At 55.4% G+C, this 26,280-nt stretch overlaps 1 protein-coding gene across 1 annotated transcript in view; it reads left to right on the top strand.

Annotated features, from left to right (window-relative positions):
- The window catches only part of LOC140735737 (ephrin-A2-like), a 51,072-nt gene that overhangs the window by 15,718 nt on the left and 9,074 nt on the right, over positions 1–26,280 (top strand). The window contains exons 2-3 of the mRNA XM_073061175.1: positions 7,812–8,104; positions 23,142–23,204. Coding sequence (XP_072917276.1) covers positions 7,812–8,104; positions 23,142–23,204 — 356 coding nt within the window. The remainder of the gene's footprint in view (positions 1–7,811; positions 8,105–23,141; positions 23,205–26,280) is intronic.

Here is a 26,280-nt window from a genome sequence, read left to right as displayed (position 1 = left end):
GAGGCTGACGTGTGCGTCGGCCTGAGCCTTGTCCGCTACTCTCCGCAGTTTCTCGAACCCCGCGGTGGTGTAGCGGTTGGGGTGGCGTTGGAGTTCGGAGTTCACTGTCAACTCCGTCTGGACGTCCTCCCTGTGACTGGGTGCTGTGTCTTCCTCCACAGTCCGGTTGGTAGGTTATCCGTCATTGTAGATTGTCCTGGGGTTAAATCGGGAGTCGCTGGGCCACGCAGCTCAAAGGGCCGGAAAGGCCTGTTCCGCATTGTATCGCAAAATAAAATAACAACGCGAAAGCAATTGTCCATTTGTCTTTTAAATGTTGTTAATGTACCTGCTGCATCCCCTTCCTCTGGCAGCTCGTTCCATAGACTGACCCCCTCTGGGTGAAGAAATTGCCCCTCAGGTTCCTATTAAACCTCTCCCCTCTCACCTTCAACCCGTGCCCTCCAGTCCTAGGTTCCCCGGCCCTGGGGAGAATGTCTGTCTGTGCATCTCTGAATGGTGAAAGGTGTTACTGAACTAGAGTGAGTCTCTAACACCGAGATCAGGGGTGGAGAGTTGTCGTTCGGTGTAGTGACGGGGCATCCTTTTCCCTTTCAGAGTTAAGGCTCCACATCTGGAGAGGGTGAGAGTGAGCCCCCATCTTCAACGGTTCAGTCTGAGTGATGAATGTGCTACACCCCCCCCCCAACTGCCCGTGGCCCAGATCTCCCTCGCCCCCACTCCCCTGCCACCCTGCCCTCGGCCCAGTGCTGCCCCCCCACCGCTGCCCTCGGCCCAGTGCTGCCCCCCCACCGCTGCCCATGGCCCAGTGCTGCCCCCCCACCGCTGCCCACGGCCCAGTGCTTCCCCCCCACCACTGCCCATGGCCCGGACCTCCCTCCTCCGCCCAGTGCTTCCCCCCCACCCTGCCCACGGCCCGGTCCTCCCCTCCTCCGCCCAGTGCTTCCCCCCCCACCCTGCCCTCGGCCCAGTGCTGCCCCCCCCACCCTGCCCACGGCCCGGTCCTCCCTCCTCCGCCCAGTGCTGCCCCCCCCACCCTGCCCACGGCCCGGTCCTCCCTCCTCCGCCCAGTGCTTCCCCCCCCACCCTGCCCTCGGCCCAGTGCTGCCCCCCCACCCTGCCCACGGCCCGGTCCTCCCTCCTCCGCCCAGTGCTGCCCCCCCACCCTGCCCACGGCCCGGTCCTCCCTCCTCCGCCCAGTGCTTCCCCCCCCACCCTGCCCTCGGCCCAGTGCTGCCCCCCCAACGCTGCCCTCGGCCTGGACCTCCCTCCTCCGCCCAGTGCTGCCCCCCCACCCTGCCCTCGGCCCAGTGCTGCCCCCCCACCCTGCCCACGGCCCGGTCCTCCCTCCTCCGCCCAGTGCTGCCCCCCCACCGCTGCCCACGGCCCAGTGCTGCCCCCCACTGCTGCCCACGGCCCGGACATCCCTCCTCCGCCCAGTGCTTCCCCCCCACCCTGCCCACGGCCCGGTCCTCCCTCCTCCGCCCAGTGCTTCCCCCCCCACCCTGCCCTCGGCCCAGTGCTGCCCCCCCACCGCTGCCCACGGCCCGGACCTCCCTCCTCCGCCCAGTGCTGCCCCCCCACCCTGCCCTCGGCCTGGACCTCCCTCCTCCGCCCAGTGCTTCCCCCCCACCCTGCCCTCGGCCCGGTCCTCCCTCCTCCGCCCAGTGCTTCCCCCCCACCCTGCCCTCGGCCCAGTGCTTCCCCCCCCCCCCACCCTGCCCTCCGCCCAGTGCTGCCCCCCCACCCTGCCCTCGGCCTGGACCTCCCTCCTCCGCCCAGTGCTTCCCCCCCACCCTGCCCTCGGCCCGGTCCTCCCTCCTCCGCCCAATGCTGCCCCTCCACCGCTGCCCACGGCCCGGTCCTCCCTCCTCCGCCCTTCAGTTCAGTCCCGGCATCCTCTTTAAGCCCGCGGCCTCGTGTGTCCAAAGTAACACCGGTCGGTAGGTGACTTGGTCACTGTAAGCTGCCTCGTGATCAGGCCAGGGTTAAATCAGGGGCCGTCAGGTGTCGCTGGGCTACGCGGCTCAAAGTGCTGCAAGCACATTCCGCGATGTATCGCAAATTAAAATAAATAAAATGCCCCTCCCTCAGCATGGCACTCCCTCCTCACTTCCCCTCCCTCAACATGGCACTCCCTCCTCACTACCCCTCCCTCGGCGTGCTGCTCCTCTCCCGGCTCACAGCTGTGAGGAGACTCTAACCTTGACTGAGTTGCCGGCAGTGCTGCTGCCCCCGCAGCGGGGTGGAAGGGAGTTGGCCTGATGAATATTGAAGGGCCCGGGGGTTAATGGAATCACTATCTGTGGCTGTACAGACACAGGGGAAGGACACGCTGCCAGCTGATGTGAGATGCCAGCAACCAGATTTCAGTGCAGATGCAACAATGAATTCTGCCCCTCCCCCCTTCTCTCTGCCATCACTGCCTGGGGTAAGGTAAAATTAAAACTTAATAAATGTCACCATTCCTTCTGAAAGCACAGCGATCCAGCAGTGAAACCAGCCCTTCGGCCTCCCAGGTCTGCGCTGGTAGTCAATCTCCCATTCACATCCATGTCGATTTGTCAGAGTCACCCAGCAAGGAAACTGATCTTTCGGCCCACCTGGTGTATGCAAGATTCCCATAAATATCCTTCTAAACCTTTCCTATCCGTGTCCCTGTCCATATCCCCCTGAACCTTTCCTATCCGTGTACCTGTCCGTATCCCTCTGAATCTTTCCTATCTGTGTACTGTCCGTATCCCTCTAAACCTTTCCTATCCGTGTACCTGTCCGTATCCCTCTGAACCTTTCCTATCCGTGTACCTGTCCGTATCCCTCTGAACCTTTCCTATCCGTGTACCTGTCCGTATCCCCCTAAACCTTTCCTATCCGTATCCCCCTGAACCTTTCCTATCCGTGTACCTGTCCGTATCCCTCTGAACCTTTCCTATCCGTGTCCCTGTCCGTATCGCTCTAAACCTTTCCTATCCGTGTACCCGTCCGTATCCCTCTGAACCTTTCCTATCCGTGTACCCGTCCGTATCCCTCTGAACCTTTCCTATCCGTGTACCTGTCCGTATCCCTCTGAACCTTTCCTATCCGTGTACCTGTCCGTATCCCTCTGAACCTTTCCTATCCGTGTACCTGTCCGTATCCCTCTGAACCTTTCCTATCTGTGTACCTGTCCGTATCCCTCTGAACCTTTCCTATCCATGTACCTGTCCAAGTGTCCTTTCAATGTTGCTAATGAACCTGCCTCATAAAACTTCCTCTGTCGGCTCGTTGCATGTACTGACCACCCTCTGAGTGAGGAAGTTTCCCCTCGAGTTCCTGTTAAACTCTTAAATCTCCTCTGTAGTAGTGACGTCTTTCCGAGAGCAGGGTGACCAAGACGGTACATGATGCTCTCAAGTGTGGCTTCACCAACATCTTGTACGTACTGTAGCACAAGATTCCAACTCCTACACTCGATGAGGCCAGCGTGTCGAACGGTGACAAAGCCCTCAGTCCCTCTGCTCTCCCCTAACCCAGCCAGTCACTGTGAAAGTTCTACCCTCGTCCGTCTTCCTGCAGTGCACTTGAGTATTCCAAACACCATTTGTCGCTCCGCTGCCCACTTACCCAGCTGATCAAGAGTGCCTGCAGCAACTGATAACCTTCTCACCGCCACTCTACAAGCCCAGCGTTTATTGCCCCTCTCTCGCAAATCCTTGAGGGGTGGGGGCAGAGGGGGTGTCACGGTCTCAAATCGCCACAGTCTGTGTGGGGAAGGGAGCACCCAACGGTGCTGTCGAGGAGGGAATTCTGGGATTTGCCCCCCCCTCCGATGGTGGGGCAATGGCCGATGTGTCTCCCAGTCGGGATGGTGGAGGGGGAGCCTACGGGTGGAAGAGGGGTCAGGGTCAGGTGAGGCTGACGGTGTATCCCAGCCGAGTAACCAGGGTGCGATTTGAGGACAGTGCACACTACAGCCACCGTGGAGGGAGGGGTGTTTAGGGAGGTGGGGGTCCATATCTCAGAGTGAAAAATCACGTCCCCGCTGACAGCTCAGTTTGAAAATAAAAAATTATTGCGCATTACAAATGATATTTTGTCCAAATCCATTACCAAAAGAATCATATTTCACAGGGAAACAACGTCTCAACTTTCACCACGGCACAGTATGTCTCCAAAGCCCTCATCCTGAACCGCTTACATAATGAGACGGATATTATTAATCTCCAATAAACAAAATACTCAGCGAGATCTGACCTGTAATCAGTCAGCAACATCAGACTCACTTGCTGTCTGACCCCGGGAGTGTGTGATGGGACAGTGTGGAGGGAATTTCACTCTGTGTCTGACCCCGGGAGTGTGTGATGGGACAGTGTGGAGGGAATTTCACTCTGTGTCTGACCCCGGGAGTGTGTGATGGGACGGTGCGGAGGGAGATTCACTCTGTGTCTGACCCCGGGAGTGTGTGATGGGACAGTGTAGAGGGAGTTTCACTCTGTGTCTGACCCCGGGAGTGTGTGATGGGACGGTGCGGAGGGAGATTCACTCTGTGTCTGACCCCGGGAGTGTGTGATGGGACAGTGTAGAGGGAGATTCACTCTGTGTCTGACCCCGGGAGTGTGTGATGGGACAGTGTAGAGGGAGTTTCACTCTGTGTCTGACCCTGGGAGTGTGTGATGGGACAGTGTAGAGGGAGTTTCACTCTTGGTCTGACCCTGGGAGTGTGTGATGGGACGGTGCGGAGGGAGCTTCACTCTGTGTCTGACCCCGGGAGTGTGTGATGGGACAGTGCGGAGGGAGCTTCACTCTGTGTCTGACCCCGGGAGTGTGTGATGAGATGGTGTGGAGGGAATTTCACTCTGTGTCTGACCCCGGGAGTGTGTGATGGGACAGTGTAGAGGGAGTTCACTCTGCGTCTGACCCCGGGAGTGTGTGATGGGACGGTGTGGAGGGAGTTTCACTCTGACCCCGGGAGTGTGTGATGGGACGGTGTGGAGGGAGATTCACTCTGCGTCTGACCCCGGGAGTGTGTGATGGGACGGTGTAGAGGGAATTCACTCTGCGTCTGACCCCGGGAGTGTGTGATGGGATGGTGTAGAGGGAGTTTCACTCTGTGTCTGACCCCGGGAGTGTGTGATGGGACAGTGTGGAGGGAGCTTCACTCTGCGTCTGACCCTGGGAGTGTGTGATGGGACGGTGTGGAGGGAGTTCACTCTGCGTCTGACCCCGGGAGTGTGTGATGGGACGGTGTGGAGGGAGATTCACTCTGCGTCTGACCCCGGGAGTGTGTGATGGGACGGTGTGGAGGGAGTTTCACTCTGTCTGACCCCGGGAGTGTGTGATGGGGCGGTGTGGAGGGAGTTTCACTCTGTGTGTGACCCTGGGAGTGTGTGATGGGATGCTGTCTCTGGTCAGAAGCTGCAGAAGGAGGTGGATTCAGCCCGCTACATCCTGGACACACCCCTCCCTACCATCGGACGCTGCCTCAAAAAGGGAACGTCCATCATCACAGCTCCCATCGGCAGGAGGTACAGAATCCTGAAGCCCCACACCACCAGGGTCAGGAACAGCGACCACCCTTCAACCATTCGGTTCCTGAACCGACCGGCACAACCCCGATCACCACCTCGGTACAGAAACACTGTGACCTCTTTGCACTACAATGGACTGTGTCTTTGTTCTAGTTGTGATCTTTCTTGTGTAGATTTAGCAGAATTGATTTTTAACTCAGGCTTATTTGTGAGTGTTGTGTATCTGTGGGCTCACCTTCCTCCTACCTACCCTTTGAGGAGTGGTGAGGGAGGGGTGAGAAGCCAGTAAATAAATTAGAGAAAAAATAATTGTTTCTAGAACATCTTCCAGTGGGTTTTATGTTGGTATCTTATACTTCCTGAATATCAGCTGCGTACCGGACACGCACAGATCCCCCTCAACATGAGGCCTGTATACCGAACACAGGCAGATCGCCTGAACGCGGGACCTGTGTCCAAGGGCGCACTCACAGCCCTCTTGGAATTGGTTTGCTATTGTCACATGCAGCGAGATGCAGTGAAAAGCTTGTTTTGCTTACCGTCCAACACATACACAATGCTGGAGGAACTCAGCAGGCCAGGCAGCGTCCTGCCGAAGGGTTTCAACCCAGAATGTCGACTGTACTCCTCTCCACAGACGCTGCCTGGCCTGCTGAGTTCCTCCGGCATTTTGTGTGTGTTGCTCGGATTTCCAGCGTCTGCAGATTTTCTCTTGTATGTGCACCGTTCGTAGAGATCAGATCGTTACTCAGCACGGGAGAACAATTATGACGACGGTAATAGAGGGCGCTACAGTGACGTTGTGGTAAGCCCTCACCCATCGAGGATGCCTTCAAAAGGCAGTGGGCTGTGAAGGCAAAACGAGTGAGTGATCTTCGCCAAGCTTCCTTGGAGAGGAGTCGCACTCAACAGCCACTCTGCCGCCAAAGTCCATGGACACTAACTACCTTGCTATTTAGCACTATTTAAAAAAAAATATTTCTTATTGAAACTCGTAAGTTTTTATGTAGAGTACCGTGTTGGTGCCATAAAACAACCGATTCTTTACACGATAGACCATAGAACCTTACAGTAAAGTACAGGTCCTTCAGCCGTCGATGTGCCAACCTCATAACCTACTCTAAGATGAACCTCACCCTTCTGTCCTGCAGCACGCCTCTGTTCTTCTTTCATCCAGGGGCCTGCCAAAGAGCTTTCAAATGTCCATAGACCCTAAGGCCGCAGGGCATGGGGGCAGTAGGCTATTCGTCCCTTCCAGTCTATCTACCACACACTGTATGTCAGTAATTCTGATTCTCAAAGTACGTTTATGTCACCATATTCAACCCTGAGTTCATTTTCCTCGCTGGCATACTCAATAATTCCAATAACCACAATAGAATCACCGCTCCAACCAGCGTGCAAAAGACCATAAAACTGTGCAAATGCAAAAAGAACCCTCTGGTTCAAAAAGAAAGGAATAATGATATAATAATGTTATAAATATTGAGAACACGGGATGAAGAGTCCTTGAAATGAGCCCGGAGGTTGCGGGAACACTTCGGTGATGGGTTGAGTGAAGTTATCCCCGCTGGATCAATGAGCCTGATGGGTGAGGGGTGATATCTGTTCCTGAACCTGGTGGTGGGGGTCCCTGACGATGGACGCTGCTTTCCTGCGACCACATTCCCTGTAGCTGTGCTCACTGGTGGGGAGGCCTTTACCCGTGATGGACTGGGCCATGCCCACTACTCTTTGTGGGATTTTCTGTTCAAGGGCATTGGTGTTTCCATACCAGGCTGTCAGACAACCGGTTAGAATAGCCTCTGATCCTGGTTCTGAAATGTGTGGAAAGCCCTGTCGGGGGTGGTGTTGGAGGCACAGGCGTTAGGAGACTCTTGTGGATGAAAGCAAGATGGAGGGTTATGAGTTGTGTAGGAGGGACAAGTTTGGAACAATATGGAGATCTATTTATCACGGGTACATTGAAACGTAAGTGAAATACATCATAGACATTAGGAACTAACACACCCAAGGGTGTGCTGGGACTGACAGCTAATGTCACCACATTCCGACACCGATGTATCATGGCCACAATCCCGGGCAGAGCAACACGAAACACAACAACAGCAAAACAAGCTTCATTGCTCACCCCCACCCGCCTACCACAGGCACGCATCCCGCACGTCGCACTGGACGGTGTCCAGGTTGCATCGAGGCTCGCAGACACTGGGCTGCTGACGTCCCCAGCAGATTGGCCGAAGGGCCTGTACTGTTCCACGTTTTGTAGTATCGGTTTCTGACTGACTCCCGTCTCCTCCGCAGGTTTGAGGTCGACGATTACACGGTGAAGGTGTCGATCAACGACTACCTGGATATCTTTTGCCCTCACTACCCTGCCGAGACGCCGCTGGAGCAGACGGAGTCGTTCCATCTTTACATGGTGGATACCGAGGGCTACGGTGACTGCAACTCCAAGGGCAAGGCCTTCAAGCGGTGGGAGTGTAACCGGCCTTTCGCCCCCTACGCCCCTGTCCGCTTCTCGGAGAAGATCCAGCTCTTCACGCCCTTCACGCTGGGCTTTGAGTTCCAGCCTGGTGTGGACTATTACTATATCTGTGAGTGGTCAGGGGAGGTCCGGGCAATGTTTGTAGAGTCGGGAGAAGCAGGGCCTTTTCGTTTTCAAGTGGAGGGGAATTCTTTGAATGGGCCCCTGCATCCCACCATCTCGGTAACACCCTCCCTATCTCTGCAGCCCCTCTGGGCCTTGTACCACACCCGTCTCTGGAATCACCTCATTTCTCTCCCTCCCCTCGTCTCTCCATAAGATATGGAGCAGAATTAGGCCATTAGTCCAATCGAGTCTGCTCCACCATTTCATCCTGGCTGATCCATTTCCCTCTCAGCCCCATCTCCTGCCTTCTCCCTGTAACCCTTCACGCCCTGACCAATCAGGAATATATCAACTTCTGCCTCGAGTGTACATAAAGACTTGGCCTCCACAGAAAAGAATTCCGCAGATTCACCACTCTCTGGCTAAAGAAATTGTTCCTTGTCTTTGTTCTAAAAGATCGTCCCTCTAATCTGAGGCTGCAACCTCTGGTCTTAGACTCTCCCATCATAGAGAAAGTCCTTTCCACTTCCACTCTATCGTGGCCTTTCACTATTCGATAGATTTCAATGAGGTCATCCCTCATTCTTCTGAATTCCAGTGAGAACGGGCCCAGAGCCATCAAACACTCTACATACGACAAGCTGTTCAATCCTGGAATCATTTTGTGAACCTCCTTTGAACCCTCTCCAGTTTCAGCACATCCTTCCTAAGATAAGGGGACCCAAAACTGCTCTCAATACTCCAAGTGAGGCCTCACCAGTGCATTTTAAAGTCTCAACACACACCTGAAACCCTCCTCCCTCCCTCAAACACCCGTCTGGAAGCAAACCTTGGCTATGTTTCTCCCCCCGCCCCCACACCCTCACTTTCCCACTGAGGCACACCCTCATCAGCCTTGATCGTTGGACAGGATTAGGGTTAAATCTCAACCTGAGATTATGAATTTCAGGCTGACTATTGCATTCTTTCTCTGATATTAAATGAGCGTTTGAGCCTGCAAGTCTCCACAGTACCAACCAGGAGGCCTCTTGTTACCACCGAGAAAAGGGCCGAGGTAACTTAGTCACTCCAGCTTTCTCTAGGTAGGACGTTTCCTGAGCCAGGTATGTTTCTAAGTACCATCTTAGCTGGTGGTCACTCTCTCTCATAGGACAGGATCATATTGAATTAATCCCTGCCTCTGGATATCGAGTCCAACAACACAGCTCACAACAAACTTTGGCCTGGTTGCTAGGAGACAAGGGTGGAGACGGGATTAGACGACGCACGAAGGTCTGGAGGAGCAGATAGATCATAGTAGAACAATTAACAAAGTTTTACTGCATTTGAGGTAATAGTTTTCTTCAGTCGGAGTCCAGTGCAAGCCCTTCCACCTCAGTGGGAGTGGCGCTGAGTCTGGCTCTGAAGGTTTGACTGAAGCTGAGATTTTGCCCTTTACCCCCACTAAATGACAATATTCCCAACGTCCTCGGCCAGCCTCCCATTCCCAGCTTGGGTGCCCCAGCGAAGGTAGTAGTGCTGGGATAAGCAGTCCACAGGGAGTGAGAGTGAAGCAGAGACGGCCTTCGTACTCTCCCTCTTATCCCCTCCTCTCGGCTGCCTTGGCAATACTGAACCTCGCAGTTTCTTGAAGACATGGGCAAAGAAATGGCAGGTGGAGTTCAGTCTGTCCTAAGTGGGAGGTGTTGCACTTTGGGGGTCAAATGTAAAGGGGCCGTACAGTGTTAATGACAGGACCAGAGGCCTCAGTCTTGGAACCGTTAATGACAGGACCAGAGGCCTCAGTCTCGGAACCGTTAATGACAGGACCAGAGGCCTCAGCCTCAGAACCGTTAATGACAGGACCAGAGGCCTCAGTCTCAGAACCGTTAATGACAGGAGCAGAGGCCTCAGTCTCGGAACCGTTAATGACAGGACCAGAGGCCTCAGTCTCAGAATACAAGGATGTTCCTTTAGAACTGAGATGAGGAGGCATTTCTTCAGCCAGAGGGTAATGAATCTGTGGAATTTGTTGCTGCAGATGGCTGCAGCTGTGGAGGCAAAATCATAGGGAATGTTTAAAGCAGGGGTTGTTTAATCCAAGTGTCATAGGTTACAGGGAGAAGACAGGAGAATGGGGTTGAGAGGGATAATAAGTCAACCAAGATGGAATGGCAGAACAGATTTGATGGGCTCAATGGCCTAAATATGCTCCTATGTCTTAAGGTCTTGTAGTCTTAACAGCACTAATGTACAGAGGGGTCTTGGGATCCAAGTTCTTAGCTGCTGGCCATACAGTAAGAAAGGGTTTGGCCTTATTAGTAAAGGAATTGGGAGAGTTATGTTGCAGCTTTACAAAACCCTGGTCAGCCAGGAGCTGGAGTATTGTGTTCATTTCTGGTCACCCCATTACAGGAAGGATGTGGAGGCTTTGGAGAAAGTGCAGAAGAGATTCCCCAGGAGGCTGCCTGGATTCGAGGGTGTGAGGAATAGGAGAGGTTGGACAAACTTGGGTAGTTTTCTCTGGAGGGTCAGAGGGTGAGGAATGTGCAGTGTTGTTTGTTTTACCACAGAGCGTGGAATGGGCTGCTGGCAATGATGGTGGAGGAAGAGACGAAGATGCTGTTTCAAAGGCAAATAAATGGACAGAAAATGGAGAGAAGTGGACATAGTGCAGGCAGCTGGGATTGATTTCGTTAGGTGTTTAATTACTAGTTTAATTAGTTGAGTACAATTGACATTTCCTGTGTAGCATGGCTTAAGGGAAAAACAAAAAGTATCTACAGAAGCTTCTGTGCTGCGTGTCGGTGTTTACAGGGGGTCCCGGGGAGTGTCAGTGTTTACAGGGGTTCCCAGGGAGTGTGTCACTATTTACAGGGGGTCCCGGGGAGTGTGTCACTATTTACAGGGGGTCCCGGGGAGTGTCAGTGTTTACAGGGGGTCCCGGGGAGTGTCAGTGTTTACAGGGGGTCCCGGGGAGTGTCGGTGTTTACAGGGGGTCTCGGGGAGTGTCAGTGTTTACAGGGGGTCCCGGGGAGTGTCAGTGTTTACAGGGGTTCCCAGGGAGTGTGTCACTATTTACAGGAGGTCCCGGGGAGTGTGTCACTATTTACAGGGGGTCCCGGGGAGTGTGTCACTATTTACAGGGGGTCCCGGGGAGTGTGTCACTATTTACAGGGGGTCCCGGGGAGTGTCGGTGTTTACAGGGGGTCCCGGGAAGTGTGTCACTATTTACAGGGGGTCCCGGGGAGTGTGTCACTATTTACAGGGGGTCCCGGGGAGTGTCAGTGTTTACAGGGGGTCCCGGGGAGTGTCAGTGTTTACAGGGGGTCCCGGGGAGTGTCAGTGTTTACAGGGGTTCCCAGGGAGTGTGTCACTATTTACAGGGGGTCCCGGGGACTGTGTCACTATTTACAGGGGGTCCTGGGGAGTGTCGGTGTTTACAGGGGGTCCCGGGAAGTGTGTCACTATTTACAGGGGGTCCTGGGGAGTGTCGGTGTTTACAGGGGGTCCTGGGGAGTGTCGGTGTTTACAGGGGGTCCCGGGGAGTGTGTCACTATTTACAAGGGCTCCCGGGGAGTGTGTCACTATTTACAGGGGGTCCCGGGGAGTGTGTCACTATTTACAGGGGGTCCCGGGGAGTGTTGGTGTTTACAGGGGGTCCTGGGGAGTGTGTCACTATTTACAGGGGGTCCCGGGGAGTGTCGGTGTTTACAGGGGGTCCCGGGGAGTGTCGGTGTTTACAGGGGTTCCCGGGGAGTGTGTCACAATTTACAGGGGCTCCCGGGGAGTGTCAGTGTTTACAGGGGGTCCCGGGGAGTGTCGGTGTTTACAGGGGGTCCCGGGGAGTGTGTCACTATTTACAGGGGGTCCCAGGGAGTGTGTCACTATTTACAGGGGGTCCTGGGGAGTGTGTCACTATTTACAGGGGGTCCCGGGGAGTGTGTCACTATTTACAGGGGGTCCCGGGGAGTGTGTCACTATTTACAGGGGGGTCCCGGGGAGTGTGTCACTATTTACAGGGGGTCCCGGGGAGTGTCGGTGTTTACAGGGGGTCCCGGGGAGTGTGTCACTGTTTACAGGGGGTCCCGGGGAGTGTGTCACTATTTACAGGAGGTCCCGGGGAGTGTCGGTGTTTACAGGGGGTCCCAGGAAGTGTGTCACTATTTACAGGGGCTCCCGGGGAGTGTCGGTGTTTACAGGGGGTCCCGGGGAGTGTGTCACTATTTACAGGGGGTCCCGGGGAGTGTCGGTGTTTACAGGGGGTCCCGGGGAGTGTGTCACTGTTTACAGGGGGTCCCGGGGAGTGTGTCACTATTTACAGGAGGTCCCGGGGAGTGTCGGTGTTTACAGGGGGTCCCAGGAAGTGTGTCACTATTTACAGGGGCTCCCGGGGAGTGTCGGTGTTTACAGGGGGTCCCGGGGAGTGTGTCACTATTTACAGGGGGTCCCGGGGAGTGTTGGTGTTTACAGGGGGTCCCGGGGAGTGTGTCACTATTTACAGGGGGTCCCGGGGAGTGTCGGTGTTTACAGGGGGTCCCGGGGAGTGTGTCACTGTTTACAGGGGGTCCCGGGGAGTGTGTCACTATTTACAGGGGGTCCCGGGGAGTGTCAGTGTTTACAGGGGGTCCCGGGGAGTGTCGGTGTTTACAGGGGTTCCCGGGGAGTGTGTCACTATTTACAGGGGGTCCCGGGGAGTGTCGGTGTTTACAGGGGGTCCCGGGGAGTGTGTCACTATTTACAGGGGGTCCCGGGGAGTGTCAGTGTTTACAGGGGTTCCCAGGGAGTGTGTCACTATTTACAGGGGGTCCCGGGGAGTGTGTCACTATTTACAGGGGGTCCCGGGGAGTGTCGGTGTTTACAGGGGGTCCCGGGGAGTGTGTCACTATTTACAGGGGGTCCCGGGGAGTGTCGGTGTTTACAGGGGGTCCCGGGGAGTGTGTCATTATTTACAGGGGGTCCCGGGGAGTGTCGGTGTTTACAGGGGGTCCCGGGGAGTGTCGGTGTTTACAGGGGGTCCCGGGGAGTGTCGGTGTTTACAGGGGGTCCCGGGGAGTGTGTCACTATTTACAGGGGGTCCCGGGGAGTGTGTCACTATTTACAGGGGGTCCCGGGGAGTGTCGGTGTTTACAGGGGGTCCCGGGGAGTGTCGGTGTTTACAGGGGGGTCCCGGGGAGTGTCGGTGTTTACAGGGGTTCCTGGGGAGTGTGTCACTATTTACAGGGGCTCCCGGGGAGTGTCGGTGTTTACAGGGGGTCCCGGGGAGTGTCGGTGTTTACAGGGGGTCCCGGGGAGTGTCGATGTTTACAGGGGTTCCTGGGGAGTGTGTCACTATTTACAGGGGCTCCCGGGGAGTGTCGGTGTTTACAGGGGGTCCCGGGGTGTGTCGGTGTTTACAGGGGGTCCCGGGGAGTGTCGGTGTTTACAGGGGTTCCTGGGGAGTGTGTCACTATTTACAGGGGCTCCCGGGGAGTGTCGGTGTTTACAGGGGGTCCCGGGGAGTGTCGGTGTTTACAGGGGTTCCCGGGGAGTGTGTCACTATTTACAGGGGGTCCCGGGGAGTGTGTCACTATTTACAGGGGCTCCCGGGGAGTGTGTCACTATTTACAGGGGGTCCCGGGGAGTGTGTCACTATTTACAGGGGGTCCCGGGGAGTGTCGGTGTTTACAGGGGGTCCCGGGGAGTGTTGGTGTTTACAGGGGGTCCCGGGGAGTGTGTCACTATTTACAGGGGGTCCCGGGGAGTGTCGGTGTTTACAGGGGGTCCCGGGGAGTGTGTCACTGTTTACAGGGGGTCCCGGGGAGTGTGTCACTATTTACAGGGCGTCCCGGGGAGTGTCGGTGTTTACAGGGGGTCCCGGGGAGTGTCGGTGTTTACAGGGGTTCCCGGGGAGTGTGTCACTATTTACAGGGGGTCCCGGGGAGTGTCAGTGTTTACAGGGGGTCCCGGGGAGTGTCGGTGTTTACAGGGGTTCCCGGGGAGTGTGTCACTATTTACAGGGGGTCCCGGGGAGTGTCGGTGTTTACAGGGGGTCCCGGGGAGTGTGTCACTGTTTACAGGGGGTCCCGGGGAGTGTGTCACTATTTACAGGGGGTCCCGGGGAGTGTCGGTGTTTACAGGGGGTCCCGGGGAGTGTGTCATTATTTACAGGGGGTCCCGGGGAGTGTCGGTGTTTACAGGGGGTCCCGGGGAGTGTCGGTGTTTACAGGGGGTCCCGGGGAGTGTCGGTGTTTACAGGGGGTCCCGGGGAGTGTGTCATTATTTACAGGGGGTCCCGGGGAGTGTCGGTGTTTACAGGGGGTCCCGGGGAGTGTCGGTGTTTACAGGGGGTCCCGGGGAGTGTCGGTGTTTACAGGGGGTCCCGGGGAGTGTGTCACTATTTACAGGGGGGTCCCGGGGAGTGTCGGTGTTTACAGGGGGTCCTGGGGAGTGTGTCACTATTTACAGGGGGTCCCGGGGAGTGTCGGTGTTTACAGGGGGTCCCGGGGAGTGTCATTGTTTACAGGGGGTCCCGGGGAGTGTCGGTGTTTACCGGGGGTCCCGGGGAGTGTCGGTGTTTACAGGGGGTCCCAGGGGTGTGTCACTATTTACAGGGGGTCCCGGGGAGTGTCGGTGTTTACCGGGGGTCCCGGGGAGTGTCAGTGTTTACAGGGGGTCCCAGGGGTGTGTGCATACTTGCAAGTATTTGCAAGTACAGTAAGTACAAACACCTGTAAAACCGTATTTGCAAGTACAGTATCATTGGAAATTATAAATCGGTTCTCTGCTACAGAATCTGTCAGCGATTTAGTATTTTGTTGTTCTCTGCGTAATAATTTGTCCAATTATGTTTGTGCCTCTGAGATAATAAAGATGAAATGGTGTTAGATAAGTCCTGGAAGAGGAGGCCTGCAGTTCATATCAAGGTCAGGCACAGAGCTGTAGATAATCTGTCCTTCCCACAGCACAGAGCTCCCCCATCACTGCCCCTCCCATGTCAACGCCCTCTCCCCCGTTACCACCCCTCCCTGTCTCTGCCCCTCCCCCTGTCACCGTCCCCTCCCCTATCACCATCCCCACCCCCTGTCACCCGCCCCTCCCCATCACCATCCCCACCCCCTGTCACCCGTCCCTCCCCATCACCATCCCCACCCCCTGTCACCCGCCCCTCCCCATCACCATCCCCACCCCCTGTCACCCGTCCCTCCCCTATCACCATCCCCACCCCCTGTCACCCCGCCCCTCCCCATCACCATCCCCACCCCCTGTCACCCGTCCCTCCCCTATCACCATCCCCACCCCCTGTCACCCGCCCCTCCCCATCACCATCCCCACCCCCTGTCACCCGTCCCTCCCCATCACCATCCCCACCCCCTGTCACCCGCCCCTCCCCATCACCATCCCCACCCCCTGTCACCCGTCCCTCCCCTATCACCATCCCCACCCCCTGTCACCCGCCCCTCCCCATCACCATCCCCACCCCCGTTACCCGTCCCTCCCTGTCACTGCCCTCTCCCCCATCTACGCCCCCTCCCCGTCGCCACCCCTCTTGCGCGACACTCCCCCGTCGCCACCCATCCCGCGCAACGCTCCCCCGTTAGGTCGCCCCTCTCGCGCACTGCACTGGGACGGTTCACCTGGACTTTGAAAGATTTCTTTCTGAACAGTGTGTGAGACTAAACCTCTACCTGAGGACAGGAACACCGATCGGTGATTCTCAGCCTGATATTAAAACTGCGTTTATTGTGTTGTTTTTAATCCATCTCTGTCAGTGGCAGAGAGAGTGTTTTTATGGAGGCTGGTGGCACTGTATCTGTGCAATCTGATTTTACTCCTCATATCTCTTGCCGCATCTCCACTGGACTACAGGGGAAAAAAATCAAATCTTCTCCCTGCCAGCTCCTGTCAATTGTGTTTTATTGCGATGAATAATGTTGCTGCAGTGTGTTAGGATTTTATTTTGTTGTCTCAACTCCTGTACTGGTTCTCGTCTCTTCTCCCCCTCCATCATAACCTCTCCCTCTCTTCCTGTCTCTTTCCACTTTTATCCCCCCACCACCCCCTCTCTTCCTCTCCTTCTCTCACACTTTCTCTTCTCAGTCTCACATAAAACCGTAAGACAATAGGAGAGAATTAGACTATTCTCTCTCTCCCTCCCTCCTCCCTTTCTCTTCCCCACCCTCTCTCTCTTCTATATCTCATTCCCTTTTTCTCTCTCGCCATCCCTTTCTCTTCTCTCTAACTTTTTCTCACCCTTTCTAATACCCTTTCTCTCATTTTTTCTTCTCCCCCCTCTCCCCCCTCTCTCTCCCCCCTCTCTCTCCCCCCCTCAGGCCCCCCCTCCCTTTCTCGCCCCTCCAACGTTCAGGAGAACGGTGACAGCTTGCATTCCCGAACCCGCCACCAAACATGAGATTCCGCACAACGGTCACGGCTGCAAACGTCTGGACGTCCTTTAGACTACCGAGTGTCGGGGATGCTTCTGTCAGTTTTGAGGCTGAGATTGATATCTGGTTCACACACAGGCGACCTCCCCCCAAACCCTGGGAACTGACAGTCTCAGAGACAATCTCTATGCTGCTTCGCTCATCGCCGCCGCGCTCAGCCCCCCATTGTCATCACGCTCAGCCCTCCATCGCCGCCGCACGCAGCCCCCCCATCTCCATCACGCTCAGCCCCCATCTCCATCACACTCAGCCCCCATCTCCATCACACTCAGCCCCCATCTCCATCACACTCAGCCCCCCATCGCCATCACACTCAGCCCCCCATCACCATCACACTCAGCCCCCATCTCCATCACACTCAGTCCCCATCACCATCACACTCAGCCCCCCATCTCTATCACACTCAGCCCCCATCTCCATCACACTCAGCCCCCATCACCATCACACTCAGTCCCCATCACCATCACACTCAGCCCCCATCTCCATCACGCTCAGCCCCCAACTCCATCACACTCAGCCCCCATCACCATCACACTCAGCCCCCATCGCCATCACACTCAGCCCCCATCACCATCACACTCAGCCCCCCATCTCTATCACACTCAGCCCCCCATCACCATCACACTCAGCCCCCATCACCATCACACTCAGTCCCCATCACCATCACACTCAGCCCCCATCGCCATCACGCTCAGCCCCCCATCTCCATCACACTCAGCCCCCCATCTCCATCACACTCAGCCCCCCATCTCCATCACACTCAGCCCCCATCGCCATCACACTCAGCCCCCATCACCATCACACTCAGCCCCCCATCTCTATCACACTCAGCCCCCATCTCCATCACACTCAGCCCCCATCACCATCACACTCAGTCCCCATCACCATCACACTCAGCCCCCATCGCCATCACGCTCAGCCCCCCATCTCCATCACACTCAGCCCCCCATCTCCATCACACTCAGCCCCCATCTCCATCACACTCAGCCCCCCATCACCATCACACTCAGTCCCCATCACCATCACACTCAGCCCCCATCGCCATCACGCTCAGCCCCCCATCTCCATCACACTCAGCCCCCCATCTCCATCACACTCAGCCCCCCATCTCCATCACACTCAGCCCCCATCGCCATCACACTCAGCCCCCATCACCATCACACTCAGCCCCCCATCTCTATCACACTCAGCCCCCATCTCCATCACACTCAGCCCCCATCACCATCACACTCAGTCCCCATCACCATCACACTCAGCCCCCATCGCCATCACGCTCAGCCCCCCATCTCCATCACACTCAGCCCCCATCTCCATCACACTCAGCCCCCCATCTCCATCACACTCAGCCCCCATCGCCATCACACTCAGCCCCCATCACCATCACACTCAGCCCCCCATCTCTATCACACTCAGCCCCCATCTCCATCACACTCAGCCCCCATCACCATCACACTCAGTCCCCATCACCATCACACTCAGCCCCCATCGCCATCACGCTCAGCCCCCCATCTCCATCACACTCAGCCCCCCATCTCCATCACACTCAGCCCCCCATCTCCATCACACTCAGCCCCCCATCTCCATCACACTCAGCCCTCCATCACCATCACACTCAGCCCCCCATCTCCATCACACTCAGCCCCCCATCTCCATCACACTCAGCCCCCATCACCATCACACTCAGTCCCCATCACCATCACACTCAGCCCCCCATCACCATCACACTCAGCCCCCATCTCCATCACGCTCAGCCCCCCATCTCCATCACACTCAGCCCCCCATCTCCATCACACTCAGCCCCCCATCTCCATCACACTCAGCCCCCATCGCCATCACACTCAGCCCCCATCACCATCACACTCAGCCCCCCATCTCTATCACACTCAGCCCCCATCTCCATCACACTCAGCCCCCATCACCATCACACTCAGTCCCCATCACCATCACACTCAGCCCCCATCGCCATCACGCTCAGCCCCCCATCTCCATCACACTCAGCCCCCCATCTCCATCACACTCAGCCCCCCATCTCCATCACACTCAGCCCCCATCGCCATCACGCTCAGCCCCCCATCTCCATCACACTCAGCCCCCCATCACCATCACACTCAGCCCCCCATCTCCATCACACTCAGCCCCCCATCTCCATCACACTCAGCCCCCCATCACCATCACACTCAGCCCCCATCACCATCACGCTCAGCCCCCATCTCCATCACGCTCAGCCCCCATCTCCATCACGCTCAGCCCCCATCTCCATCACACTCAGCCCCCATCTCCATCACGCTCAGCCCCCATCTCCATCACACTCAGCCCCCCATCTCCATCACACTCAGCCCCCCATCTCTATCACACTCAGCCCCCATCATCATCACACTCAGCCCCCATCATCATCACACTCAGCCCCCATCATCATCACACTCAGCCCCCCATCTCCATCACACTCAGCCCCCATCACCATCACACTCAGCCCCCCATCTCTATTACACTCAGCCCCCATCACCATCACACTCAGCCCCCATCACCATCACACTCAGCCCCCATCTCCATCACACTCAGCCCCCATCATCATCACACTCAGCCCCCATCATCATCACACTCAGCCCCCCATCTCTATCACACTCAGCCCCCATCACCATCACACTCAGCCCCCCATCATCATCACACTCAGCCCCCATCTCCATCACGCTCAGCCCCCATCTCCATCACGCTCAGCCCCCAACTCCATCACGCTCAGCCCCCATCTCCATCACGCTCAGCCCCCCATCACCATCACGCTCAGCCCCCATCTCCATCACGCTCAGCCCCCCATCTCCATCACGCTCAGCCCCCCATCTCCATCACACTCAGCCCCCATCTCCATCACACTCAGCCCCCATCTCCATCACACTCAGCCCCCCATCACCATCACACTCAGCCCCCATCTCCATCACACTCAGCCCCCCATCACCATCACACTCAGCCCCCATCTCCATCACACTCAGCCCCCATCTCCATCACACTCAGCCCCCCATCTCCATCACACTCAGCCCCCATCACCATCACACTCAGCCCCCATCTCCATCACGCTCAGCCCCCATCTCCATCACGCTCAGCCCCCAACTCCATCACGCTCAGCCCCCATCTCCATCACACTCAGCCCCCATCTCCATCACGCTCAGCCCCCCATCTCCATCACGCTCAGCCCCCATCTCCATCACACTCAGCCCCCCATCTCCATCACACTCAGCCCCCCATCTCCATCACACTCAGCCCCCCATCGCCATCACACTCAGCCCCCCATCTCCATCACACTCAGCCCCCATCACCATCACACTCAGCCCCCATCTCCATCACACTCAGCCCCCATCACCATCACACTCAGCCCCCATCACCATCACACTCAGCCCCCCATCACCATCACACTCAGCCCCCCATCTCCATCACACTCAGCCCCCCATCGCCATCACGCTCTCTGCTCGCTTCACTTACACACTCACCCTTGCTCCCTGTCACAATTGTGTCTGTTTTGGAATTCTAAAACATAAAAACTAATTGAAAGAAAAATGCGGAGCCAAGAATAACTGTGTTGGTTCATTGCTTTACTTTAGCAATACGATGCGGAGCTGTGATGACATACGTCATTCACATATCTTTACATATAATCTGTAATCAATTATGTAAACAACAAAGGATGCTTAATCAAACAACATATTTACAACTTTGCTGAAGTATTGAATTCACAACAGAATCCTTCATTATTTTGCCCCCAAACCCCATGTCCTTTGTCCCTCTCTCTGTTTTACCCTTATATAGACCACCCCTCCCCCTTCTTTTCTCGATCTCTTTTTCTCTCCTTCTCTATTTCTCGAAAACAGGCCTTTTAGCCCAACAAGCCCATGCCAACGACAATGTCCTTCCAGCTAGTCCCAATTTCCAGCAGTCGCCCCATATCCCTCTAAACCTCGCCCCTCCAAATACCCATCCAAGTTCTTTGTCAATGTTGTTTATGTACCTGCCTCAGCCCCTTCCTCTGGCAGCTCGTTCCATAGACTGACCACCCTCGGGGTGAAGAAGTTGCCCCTCAGGTCCCTATTAAACCTCTTTCTCTGTCGCTACTGCCCTCTCTCACACTGTCTCTCTCTTTCTCCTTGCGCTCTCTCTCTCTCAAACACACAGGCACCCGGACAGACGGACACAAACACAGAGGCAGACACACAGACACGTGCACACACGCACTGAATCACGTACACACTGGCGTGCACGCACACACACTCCAACAACCTGAACTAATTACCCCACTCTCACCCCCCCTCACACCCCTATCTCCCTCCGTCCTCCTCCTTCCTCTCCCCTCAGCACAACAGTCCCATGGCTCTGTTTTCCCTCTAATTGCCCCTCTGGGTTAAGGACGGGGAAGGGTGGGGCAGAAGCAAACATTCCCAACCCTCCCGTGTGGAATCTGCCAACAGCTGCCTGACTTGGGATGGGGGATTTTGGGCGGCAAGGGTGAGGCCGCATCTCAGCAGGGTGCGTGGTGTCACGGAGGCAGTAACGAGCCCTTTTGGACCGAGGCCCCTTGTTACGACTGGAAAGGAAGTGGTTAGAAGCCAGAACAAGTAGGTAGGGGAGGCGAGAGGAGGTCGAGCTGATCTGTAGTTGCTGCCCCCTTCCTTTCCAGTCCTGATGAAGGGTCGCGTCTTAGTCTGAAACATCATCTGATTATTCCCCTGTTTCGAAGCTGCCTGGCCTGCTGAGTTCCTCCAGCATTTCCCGTGTGTGGCTCTGGATTTCCAGCATCTGCAAACTCTCCTGTGCGCACCAGGCCACATCTCTTTGGAGGGCTAGGGTGGGCTCCCTGGTCATGAAAGATTCCCCTGGAGTTCCATTCAGACTGGATTTTAGTTGTTCCGGCAAGTTCTTACTTGCCAAGGTATTTTTGTTTGGAGTCTGATCTGTTGTAAACTGATCTGTACAATTTGCGGTACTGGGGGAGTTATGTGGAGAATTTGGAGGGGGAGATACTTTAATCGGTGGCGGTGTTGAGAAGGTTTACTGGGCTGATCTCTCAGATTAGCGGGCTGTTTAATGACCTGTGTTTGAGGGGATTAGGTTTACATTTGGAGCAGAGTGTGTGATATCGATTTCCTTATTTATTGGTATTCCTCTATTGCCCAACTCATCCACATGGCCTCCTTGAGTTCATCTCATTAACCCGTGTATAGCCCAGATACCTCAACACCTTTCCAAACCTGTACCTGCCTTTTAAACCATGACAGTATGAACATAACAACACACACAAAATGCTGGTGGAACACAGCAGGCCAGGCAGCATCTATAGGGAGAAGTACAGTCGACGTTTCAGGCCGAGACCCTTCGTCAGGACTCCTGGTCTCGGCCCGAAACGTCGACAGCGCTTCTCCCTATAGATGCTGCCTGGCCTGCTGCGTTCCACCAGCATTTTGTGTGTGTTGTTGTTTGAATTTCCGGCATCTGCAGATTTCTTCGTGTTTGAGTATGAACATAGATTTATTTTTCAAACTTCTAGTAATTACTTCCCTCTCCTCCTTCTCCTCTTTCTACACCTGGTTCCCCTCTCACCCCTTCTCTTCTCCTCTTTCACCTGCCTATCACTTCCCTCTGGTTCCCCTCCTCCTTCCCACTCTCCTCTCCCATCGGATTCCTTTCTCTTCAGCCTTTTACCTCTTCCACCTATCACCTCCCAGATTCTCACTTCATTGCCCGCTCTTCTGGCTTCACCTATCACCTGCCAGCTTGTACACCTCCTCCCCCCGCCCCCGTTCCAGCTTCTTCCCCCTTCCTTTCCAGTCCTGATGAAGATCCTCAGCCTGAATCCTTGACTTTCGTGCCTGATCTGCTGAGTTCCTCCAGCGTTTTGTGTATGTGGCTCTTGTACCTCTTAAACGTTGTAGATGACCCTGCCTCGAGCACTTTTTCTGGCCGCTTGTTCCATTCACCGACCCCTCTCTGGGTGGGAAGAGTTTCCCCTTTGGTTCCTTTTAAATCTTCCCCGTTTCAGCTTAGATCACAAAAATGCTGGACGGGGGAGAGTGGGGGAGAGGGACGCTGTTCATTCTGCTGGGGGCCAGCACTGAGCCAATGGCCCAAGTGGCCTACTGTAAAATTGGAGCCAAATATAAGGGGTTTGCAAGATGTTGTGCATTAGTGGGGAGGGGGGAGAATATGGGACTTTGCCCCCATGGAGGAGGGTCTGTGAAGAATCATTCGTTGAAGTCAAAAGGCAGCGATTGTCTTGCAATCCCATTGTTGGTTTCAGGGACAAAACAGCCTCTGGGTTGGGGAATCAGCCCCCCTGGGAGTGGGGGACGGCGGGGGGAGGAGGCATCCCTAAATGGGTCACTCTTGTGAGGAAGAAAGAAAACCACCCCCACTCAGCTGGGGCGGGGCGGGGAGAAGTTGGGGAAGACGTTGAACAGTCAGAATTGGATTATGCAGGGTCAGCGAGTTATTTGACCCTCCCGTGGTAGGATCTGGGGGTGTGGGGAGACTACAAAGAGATCGGGAGGTTGAGGGTCAGCACGGAGGAGGTGGGCTGAAGAGCTTATATCTATGCTGGATCTCTGCACCGGGTGTCTCGTTCATGTCCGAACAATGAACTGCTTTTGTTTTCCACAGCCTTGCCACCTCCAAAGGACAAGAAATGCCTCCGGCTCAGGGTATCAGTCTGCTGTGCCACAAGTAAGTCATCAGCTCGTGTTCCCGAGCCACCCAGCAGCCAAGGGAACGTTTGACCAGGCACCGGCTGAATTCAGTGACATGGGCGGGGTCAGGTTGGACAGGCTGGGCTTGTGAGGGGATGGGACTGAAACGTAGGAGACCCAGAGGAATGAGGGTGGAAAGGGCGGTTCTTCATTGGGTTTCACCACGGTGGTTCAGTTGCTTTACACTTCCATCCTCCCTCAAGAAGGCCTTAAAGCTCTCCGCTTCTTTCTTGACTAAAGACCCAACCAGCACCCTCCTCCATCGGGCAGAATTGGTCTTCGCCCTCAACAATTTCTCCTTGGGCTCCTCCCACTTTCTCCAAACTCAAGGGGTGGCCATGGGCACCCGTTTGGGCCCCAGCTATGCCAGCCTTTTAGTTGGCTACGTAAAACAGAAAGCAGTCCGTGTTCCAGGCCTTCACCTGGTAACGCTCCCCAACTCTTTCTGCGCCACATCGCCGACTGCATTGGTGTTGCCTCATGTGTTGTCAACTTCATCAACTTTGCCTCTAACTTCCACCCTGCCCTCAAATTCGCTTGGTCCATTTCAGAAAGCTGTCTCTCCTTTCTTGATCTCTCTTTCGCCATCTCTGGAGATAACCTGTCTACTGATATCTTTTGTAAGCCTACCAATTCCCAGCACTATCCTGACTGTACCTGGTCCCACACTATTTCCCGTAAAATTGCCATTCCATTTTCTCAGATCCTTCATTTCCACTGAAACTGTTCCCAGGATGAGGTTTTCCTTTCCACCTCATCTTCCTGCCACCTTCACAGGGACAGAGTCCCTCTTCTCCTCACCTACCACCCCATGAGCCTCCACATCATTGTCTGCGACCTCCACTACTATCAACAAGACCTTACCACCAAACACATCTTTGCCTCCAATGTCGACTTTCTGCAGCAATCATTCCCTCTGTGATTCCCTTGTCCGTTCATCCCTCCCCACTAATCTCCCTACTAACCCTTATCCTTGCAGGCAACAGAAATGCTACACCTGCCCGTTCACCTCCTCCCCCACCTCCATTCCGGGCCCCAAACACTCCTTCCGCGTGAGGCAACGCTTCACCTGCAAATCTGTTGGTGTCATCTACTGTATCCGGTGCTCCCGATGTGGGCTCCTTTACAGGGACGAGACCGATGTCAATTGCGGGTCCCCTTTATCAAGCACCTCTGCTCCATCCACAGAACGTGGGAATTTCCCAGTTTAATTCCTATTCCCAATCCCGTTCCAACATACCAATCCATGCCCTCCTCTTCGCCACTCTGAGAGTGGAGGAGCAACACCTCGTATTCTATCTAGATAGCCTCAATATGACGGCACAATATCTCCTCCCAGTAATTTTTTCCCTATTCTATCATTCCCCACTTGGCCACTTACCTCTCCTCACCTCCCCCTGGTATCCCTCCTTCCTTTTCCCCCATGGTCCACTCTCCTCTCCTATCAGACTCCTTCCTCTCCAGCCCTTTACCTTTCCTACCCACCTGGCTTCACCTATCACCTCCAGCTTGTCCTCCTTCCCTCCCTCCACCTCCTTATTCTGGCATCTTCCCCCTTCCTTTCCAGTCCTGATGAGGGTCCTGGCCCGATGCATCAACTGTTTATCCCTCTCCACAGACGCTGCCTGACCTGCTGAGTTCCTCCAGCATTTTGTGTCTGTTACTATGGATCTTGTGTATAGGGGGTGGTGGTCCTGTTGAGGATTAAGTATTGCCTCCTGAAGAGTGTTGTATCTTTAAAACCCTCTTTGTTGGGGGGGAGGGTTGATGTAGGGACAGGCAAAGGTTACAGAGACTGGGAGGGGTGCAGAGACTAGTGGAGGTTACATAGATGGGGAGGGGTGTAGTGACATGAGGGGATTACAGGAATGGGAGGACTGTAGGAGCTGGAGGGGGTTTCAGAGATGGGCAGGGTGTAGCAACTGACGGGTTACAGAGACAGGGAGGGGTATAGGGACCAGAGGGGTTTACAGAGATAGGGAAGAATATGGAGGGGGTCAGAAAGAGGGGGAAAAGTGTAGAGGATGGAGTGGGTTACAGAGACAGGAGAATGAGATCTTCTAGCCAGAGTAGATTATTAGTTCTGGCAATGTGTGATGGGACGGTGTGGAAGGAGTTTCACTCTGTGACTGACCCTGGGAGTGTGTGATGGGATGGTGTAGAGGGAGTTTCACTCTGTGTCTGACCCCGGGAGTGTGTGATGGGACGGTGTAGAGGGAGTTTCACTCTGTGTCTGACCCTGAGAGTGTGTGATGGGACAGTGTAGAGGGAGTTTCACTCTGTGTCTGACCCCGGGAGTGTGTGATGGGACGGTGTTGAGGGAGCTTCACTCTGTGTCTGACCCCGGGAGTGCGTGATGGGATGGTGTAGAGGGAGTTTCACTCTGTGTCTGACCCCGGGAGTGTGTGATGGGATGGTGTAGAGGGAGCTTCACTCTGTGTCTGACCCCGGGAGTGTGTGATGGGACGGTGTAGAGGGAGTTTCACTCTGTGTCTGACCCTGGGAGTGTGTGATGGGACGGTGTAGAGGGAGTTTCACTCTGTCTGACCCCGGGAGTGTGTGATGGGATGGTGTAGAGGGAGCTTCACTCTGTGTCTGACCCCGGGAGTGTGTGATGGGACGGTGTAGAGGGAGTTTCACTCTGTGTCTGACCCCGGGAGTGTGTGATGGGACGGTGTAGAGGGAGTTTCACTCTGTGTCTGACCCCGGGAGTGTGTGATGGGATGGTGTAGAGGGAGCTTCACTCTGTGTCTGACCCCGGGAGTGTGTGATGGGATGGTGTAGAGGGAGCTTCACTCTGTGTCTGACCCCGGGAGTGTGTGATGGGACGGTGTAGAGGGAGCTTCACTCTGTGTCTGACCCCGGGAGTGTGTGATGGGATGGTGTAGAGGGAGCTTCACTCTGTGTCTGACCCTGGGAGTGTGTGATGGGACGGTGTGGAGGGAGTTTCACTCTGTGTCTGACCCCGGGAGTGTGTGATGGGACGGTGTAGAGGGAGTTTCACTCTGTGTCTGACCCCTTTTTTTTCCTTCTTTTTAAAAAATTATTACAAA

The sequence above is a fragment of the Hemitrygon akajei genome, chromosome 11 (assembly GCF_048418815.1).
Source record: "Hemitrygon akajei chromosome 11, sHemAka1.3, whole genome shotgun sequence".
Lineage (NCBI taxonomy): Eukaryota > Metazoa > Chordata > Chondrichthyes > Myliobatiformes > Dasyatidae > Hemitrygon > Hemitrygon akajei.
This window is presented reverse-complemented; position numbering and strand designations above follow the sequence as displayed.